The 7,900-nt window shown below is 39.1% G+C and overlaps 1 gene segment (V, D, J or C); it reads right to left on the reverse strand.

Annotated features, from left to right (window-relative positions):
• LOC122332361 overlaps window positions 1–7,004 on the reverse strand; it is a gene marked incomplete at its 5' end in the record, with an annotated part of 51,421 nt that extends 44,417 nt beyond the window's left edge. The window contains 1 exon segment of the C gene segment in view: window positions 6,968–7,004. Within this exon segment, the coding sequence occupies window positions 6,968–7,004 (37 nt within the window).
• Window positions 7,005–7,900: the final 896 nt, after the last annotated feature.

Genomic DNA, 7,900 nt, shown 5'->3' on the forward strand with positions numbered 1-7,900 from the left:
GTGGCTTCTTAAAAATGTCTTCCAGAGGTTTGTGGTCATTGTACACTGTGACAAGGTTTCCAAAGATGTAATTGTGAAACTTGGTACAGGAGTGGACAATGGAGAGCATCTCCTCTATTTGCACGTAGCGAGTTTCGGTGTCTGTTAGTGATCGAGACGAGAAGGCGACTGGATGGTCGTCCTGCAGCAGAACAGCACCCAAGCCGCTGCTGCTGGCATCACAGTAAATTTCAACAGGTTTGGAAGGATCGAAGAATTTAAGTACTGGTGCCTGTGTGCATAAATCTTTTAGTTTGTCAAATGCTTGTTGCTGTGCTGGCTGCCATGCAAATTCAACATCAGTCTTTAGAAGCTGCCGCAGTGGAGCATCCACCTCGCTGAGGTTTGGCAGAAACTTCGACAAGTAGGTAACAAAGCCTAGAAAGCGACGGACACCATCCTTGTTTGTTGGCGCTGGCATTGACTTAACAGCTTCTATTTTAGCTGGGTCAGCCTTTAGGCCCTCGGCTGTTATTAGGTGTCCTACATATGGCACAGAAGATTGCTTGATGTGGCATTTATCGAAGTTGAGGCTCAAATTGTAACTTGTGACTCTCTGAATTACTTTATGGAGAATCGCTTCATGCTCCGTTTCGGTGGGAGCTGCAATCAGGATATCATCCACAATGCTTATTGCGCCACTGATTCCATCCAGCATTTTGTCCATTATTCTTTGAAAAATTTCTGGTGAGCATTTCAAGCCAAAAGGAAGCCTCAGCCACCTAAACCTCCCAATAGGTGTGTTGAAAGTTGTCAATAAAGATGATGCTTCATCCAGTTCTATTTGCAAGAACCCAGATTTTGCATCCAGGACTGAAAAAACTTTGGCGCCCGGGATTGCTGAGACTACTTCCTCAATGGTACGCATCGGGTAGTGCTCACGCTTTATGGCCTTATTTAAATCATTCGGATCGATGCAAATTCTGATCTTGCCATTTCGAACAGCTGTTACCATTGAGCTGACCCATTCGGTTGGTTGGTCGACTTTGGTGATGAATCCATCTGTGACCATTTCTTATAGTGTCTCAATTATTTTCTTTCGGAGTGCCGCTGGTTGCCTTCTGACTGGATGAACAACGCCTTTTGCATTTGGGTCAATTTTGATGGTGTATTTGCCCGGCAAAGTTCCTGTTGTATGAGCCAACTCTGGATAATCGTCTAACCCAGGTGGTATATTTTGTGTCTCCATTGCATTACTAGAGCATTTTTCTTTATTCTTTCCATCTGATGGCTGCAATGCATCAAACCTAGCAACCAAGCCTAGTGCTTCAGCTGTTTCACCACTTAGCACATTTTCTTGAGAGATATCCACAATTTCAAACTCTGCATTCACAGTAGCACTTTTGTGTTCAATCCTTAGATCCACTGCTGCTACTGGTTTTAGCTTGTGGTTTGAGTATGATTGCAGTACTCGATGTGAACGTTTAAGCTCACCAGTGTGCATAAGTGTCTGATAACTACTCAAAGTCAACGTATTACACTTTGCACCAGTATCAATTCTGAACGGCACTTTCTGTGACAAAATATCAATGTCTGCTGTCCATTTGTCGCTACTCACATTATTTGTCTGTGTCAAATTAATGTGGAGAATTTCCTCTTCTTTAGATTCTAATTCTTCCGAATCCATCTCAACGCTTACAGTGTTGACAGATCTTTATGACATACTGCCACCCAGTGGTTTGGCTTATGACAGTAGGAACAGACAGAGCCTTTTGCTGGGCATTTTCCTTGATTCCACTTGTGCTGAGGGTCTTTACCACAGGTTGAGCACTTTTGGGCCGGTTCACATGCATTTCTTTCTGAGGATATTTAAGTTGATATTTCTGATAGGCTTTTTTGTTTGCCACTTGGTATTTTGTTTTCACTTGTACTGCTCGCACTTGAGACTCCTCTTCCCTGACGATTTGAATCTGCTTTTGGGAAAGTTCAAATTGCTGAGCGGTTTCCAGCGCTTTTGCCAGCGTTAAATCTTCTCCTCTGTCTAACAGTCGTTCTTGAACGCGCTTCTCTCTGACACCCGCGATTATTGCATCGATCAACATGTCATCTGGATCAGCATACTCACAATCCATTAGTATAAGTCTTAAATCCTTCACAAAGTTATCAAAACTTTCAGCAATCGCTTGTTTTCTTTGCTTAATACGGTGTCTGGTCTCTTATTCTTTCGCGGCCTTATATAGCTTGCGAATTTGTCCAACACTTTAAATGGATCATCCTTCTCACCTTCCGCCCAGTTAAATGTCTTATAAATCTCTCGACCTTGTTCGCCAATCCACGTACCTAGCCAGTCTGCACGCTGCTTTGCGGTCAGCTCTGATAGTGGGCCTTCGAAGACAAACGTGACATGACTCCGAAATCTTTCGAATTCCTGATATAAATCCGGAGCGTCCCAGTCGATTCTTGGATGCTCGAACTGCGAGGATGCCATTCTGCCTTTTTTCGTGTTTTAGAGACTTCTGACACCATGTAAAATAATGCATGATACCGACACAGTGCTCTCAAGTGTTCCAGGCAACTTTACTTCAAAATCTGTTCCCGTGCACAAGAGTGAGGCGGAGCTTATGCAAAACAAATGCAGAGTCCAGAGAGTTTCTTAAAGACACACTGTCAGAATGACAATACATTACAGACACTGAGAAGATAATGACCAGAGCTCTGATAGTATTGAGGTGAAGCCAGTCCACAGCCAGCTGGACAGGACAGGACCGGATCGGACCGGACAGGACAGATGACTGACAAAAACCAAGAAAACAAAGACAACTCAGACAGGGAATAATCAAAGACTCTGAGAATTGAGGAGACACAGTAGCAAACATTGACGTTAACACAACAGGTAGAGTTATTAAACTAACAACACAAGAGAGAAGACAAGAACATTATAAAGGTACAGAGAACACGAGGAACAGAAGACAAGACTCAGACAAACAAGGACTAAACAAGAGTCCGTGGTAACAGGAAACAAGGAGACAGAAGAAGAGAAGCACATGACAAACACAAAGAAAGAAACAAAGACAGGACACACATGACGGTCAGGGAAGGATACTGACAGTCCGGCGCACATAAAATAGTAATAATGATTAAGGTCAGGTACAGTTAAAATTTCTTTAAAAACAAAATCATTAGAAAACTCTGCATCGTCACTAAAAGTTATAATTAGCTATAAGTCTTTAAAACATTACACGCTCGTGTTTTCTTCAGAGACTGTACTCATACACGCTCAACAATTCCATTGTCCTCTCCATTGTAAAAACAAAAATACACAGCGGGATCAAACATTTAATGGCATATTTTAGAAAATGTCCCCTCTCAAAAATGAAACTCAGTTCCCGATCGAACATCTGAAAATTGTACATGTTAAAATGAAGCCATTTTTATAATGTAGATAAAAACTGAGATAAAACAGAGAGAGACACTCCTGCTCCATGAGAAAGAGAATATTTACATACAAAATAAGTTTATAGAATATATGAATAACATGACTGAATGAATTCATCTGCGGTCTGACAGCCGTTCTGTGTCTGAAGATCATTTACATAGAGACACTTTACATGAGAGTGTTTATAGTGCTGTGAGTTTAACACTTCATGACTGAGAGCAGAACACAACACAATCTTCATCATCACACAAGACTCAACTACTACAATGAACAACATCCTCATCCTCATCTGGACTCTCTGTGTATTTATACATGGTGATGTTAAAATGGTGTAATTACTATAAAAAAAGTTACATTTTTACATAGATCCTGTTTTTTAAACTCTTGTTATGTTTCTAACAGGTCTCAGCGGACAAGTGAGTGTGACTCAGACTCCCTCTGTAAAAACAGTTCAGATTGATGAATCAGTCACTATAACCTGCAAAACTAACACAATAGTGAGCAATGCCTGTCCAGGTTCATATACATGTATGGCCTGGTACCAGCAGAAACCTGGAGAAGCTCCTAAACTCTTGATTCGTTATTCAACCCAAAGAGAGTCAAACACTCCATCTAGATTCAGTGGAAGTGGATCCAGAACTGATTTCTCTCTGACCATCAGAGGAGTCCAGACTGAAGATACAGGAGATTATTACTGTCAGAGTGTACATGATATCAGTAATAGCTGGGTGTTCACACAGTGATAAAGAGTCGTACAAAAAGCTGTGAGTCAGAGTCACAGTGACTGCACTGATACAGCTGAGAGATACTGCAGCTGATGATGAGAGGATCACAAACAACACAAGGATTATTACAAAAAATTACATCTCTGTCCCTTTAATCAACAAAAAAGCTTTATATCACATTGCATGATGGGAGCCAACATAAATCTCATTCATGTTTCTCAGCATGCATTATAGCATTAATATATTATGCTGATAAATTGTCTTACAGTTTCTGCTTTTTAAATAATAATAATAAGAAGAAGAAGATCAATGTTTAATCATTGTCTGATGAGATCTTGAGAGATTTCAACTGATTTCATCTAAAGCTGTGTCTGTAGGTCAGTTTTATTTGTTGTGTTTCTTTTGGTCTCTTCTCTTTATTTCTGTTCTTGTTGTTTCTCTTTCCTCGATTCTGCTTATTAACACTCAATTAAACACTTAATTATCAAATTAACTCCAACAATGATTCAGTGTTACTTTTAACACCATTCCAGTGATTTTCTTATAAACACTGAGAAGTATTAATTATTAATTTAACACTCTGAGATTTATTGAAATACGAGACTTATTTATTGAAGATTTATTGAAGTCCACACATGAGCGGTTTACCAAATAATCCAGGTTTATTTCAGTTAGTCCCACTTATTATCGGTGGATTTTTTTTTTTAATTATTCAGACTCAAGACAATAATAACGTTCCTGTTTCTGTCTGAATTAGTAATAGTTTATCTGCTGTTCTGCTTGACTAGAGAAGCGAAACCCATCTGTTTCCGTCCAGATTATGGACCAATCAAACGGTCTGAAAATCTCATTTTCATGGTCAGGGTGGAGTGATTGTGACGGTCTCAGAATAGAGCAGCTCTGTCTCCAGAGACCATGTTCAAACCCCAAGAGCTTTATTTGACTCCATTTACTGCTACTGATGGAGCTTGTGAAAAACACTACATGCGTCTTGATCTGTTAGTTGTGGAATGATGTGGTCGGACACAAACGGAGCTTGTTGAGAAGCTTTATTGAATGTTGCAGCAAACACAGCAGATTGAAAGATCAGCCAGTGCTTTGACACTAGAGCTCTCTTTCAGTCTTGAGTTACAGTAAATGACTACAGCTGCAGCACTAGACTCACGTGAATCCTGCCTGACACAGGACACTCAGATACGGCTCATCTTCAGGAGAGAAACATCAGCACTGCGGCGACTAACAGCGACTCTTGTGGAACGAGGCGTCACGAGAAGCTCCATCATGTGTTACTCTGCAGACGTACAGCTCTCCCTTTTCCCAGCGTGCTTTGCTGAGGGTCAGGACGCTACTGCGGCTGTAGAGGCCGTCCCGCTCGCTCTCTGCGCTGGTCACGACCCCTCGGTGACCTCTGAGTCGTCCAGCGTCCAGCTCACCTGCGCCCCTGTGGAGAGTAAGAGCTGAGCAGGCAGAGCAGTGCGGCTGAGTCTCCAGAGATCTGCAGAGAAGAGGCGGCAGCAGAGACACCGAGGGCTTCTCTGTGGGACCAGCTGCAGGAGACAAACACAACACATTCACAAACACACTCTTCTGCAGCGTTCACAGCATTTCTACAGGACTTTCAGCAGCAGACGTGAGGAGCGCAGTCACGATCACCATCTCATCACAGTTCATGTGATAAACACAAACTACACGATCACTGCCTACATTTATATCAAACTTCAGAAAGAAAACTAAACTAAAGCAGGGCACTGACCGCTTGATTCCAGTAGTTTAGTGTTTTAGGATAAATATTCCGCTCATGTTTTTAAAATTTATTTTACACTTAATAAAATATAACTATTTTAAGCTAAAATGTCGTGACCACAGTTCAGATGAAGTTAAGTTATGTTGCTGATTATAATAGAAAACATTAGAAATGAGCTGATATACACACAATATAGACGTTACAGAATCACTATACATTTTAATTCAATTAGACGTCATAAATAAAACTAAACACACAAGACAATCGACTGATTAGTGTTTTTTTCTGTTGAATATTTTTAAATTCTTTATAAATGAAATTTAAACAGAGATTTTGTGACTAAAATGATATCACTGTTGTTGTAGTTTTTTTTTCTTCCTTTCTTTTTTGGTTTTTACAAATCGTTCCTGTATTTAAAAGCACTGAATTATAAGAAGCAGCGCTAAATAGTCCTCTCATGTTTTATTTTTTTTAAATACAGCTAAAAATGTGACTAATTTAAGATGAAATGTTGTGACACAGTTCAGATGAAGTTAATATTATGTTGCTGAATATATTAGAAAACATTAGAAATGAGCTGATATACACACAATATACAAGTTACAGACTCACTTTATATTTCAATTCTTCAATTCAATCTCATGAATGAAATTAAACACAGAAGACACCGACTGCTTAAATTTCATTAGGTTTTACATCCCAAAGAAAAATCTCTTTTAGATATTTCAACTTTTCAGTTCTTTATAACTAAAATTTAAACAAAGATTTTGTAACTAAAAATAATATGTTTTTATAATTAGAAAATACAGAATCAACAGAATTTATATATTTTTTGACAAATCGTTCTTGTTTTTAAAATGACTGAATTATAAAAACAACGATAGCAAACGAGATTCAGAATCACTGACTGAACTACAGAAAGTAGCTGCTATATATATTCTGATATCAAATCTGTTTATTTTTGTATATCTACAAAAGAAGTTTAGTTACGTATGAACACAGAGTTAAAACTAATCAAGAAAATAAACCTGTAATAAATATTTTATTCATAAATTGTATGTTTGGAGAATTAAAAAGACTTACCGAGCACCAGTTTAGTTCCTCCACCGAAAGTGTACCACAGTGATACGATCTAATGAAAGACTCGTACAAAAACCTCTCTTCACTCAGTGAACACAAACTCCAGCAGAGACACAAACACTTCAACACACTGAGAGAGAAACACACATCATTAGTGAATATTAATTCACATAAACATGATTACAGTCAAATCTGTACATAAAAATATTTGAAAATGATTATAAATCATTAGTACCTTCATGAAGAGTTAAAATGTGCACTAAATGACCTGAACTGACTCTATTTACACATTTAACTAATCATTTATTCATTATTTATTCATGTTTTTGCAGTAACTTATGTGTCAATATCTTATGTTGAGATCACATGACCAGCTGATTATCACTCATCTTTATCTCAATAAATCTATTATCAGACACCAGTGAAGAGTGTGTGTGTGTGTGTGTGTGTGTGTGATGTGGTCATCTCGCGATGAGGAGTGATTAAGAACATGCTTACCTGCACCAACAGTTTTTTGACCTGGTCTGGCCTTCAAGTAAAGCAGAGCAAATATGCGGTCTTCTGGGAGAGGAGGAGCGGTGGCAACCGCTGGTATAGATCTAAGACTGACCAGCCACCTTCTTTCACCATTTTAGACCAGCCTCTTAGAGTGTATGCCAGACATGAAATTTACAACTATCTGGGTCACAAATTCAACATCGCTGGGGACTGGAATGAACAAGTGACTGATTTAGAACATCAGTTTACCATCAGCCTGGATTTGATTGATGCATCACCTCTTCCGGTCATTATGAAGATTCAAGCGATTAGAGATATAGCTTTTCTAAAATACAGCACCATTTTTGCAAATGTCCATATCTCACAGAAGGTTTTGTGTGAAATGGATAATAACACTGTGCAATTGGTAAGGAAATGGCTGTACCTCAATACGCACTC

This window comes from Puntigrus tetrazona, unplaced genomic scaffold (genome assembly GCF_018831695.1).
Source record: "Puntigrus tetrazona isolate hp1 unplaced genomic scaffold, ASM1883169v1 S000000009, whole genome shotgun sequence".
Lineage (NCBI taxonomy): Eukaryota > Metazoa > Chordata > Actinopteri > Cypriniformes > Cyprinidae > Puntigrus > Puntigrus tetrazona.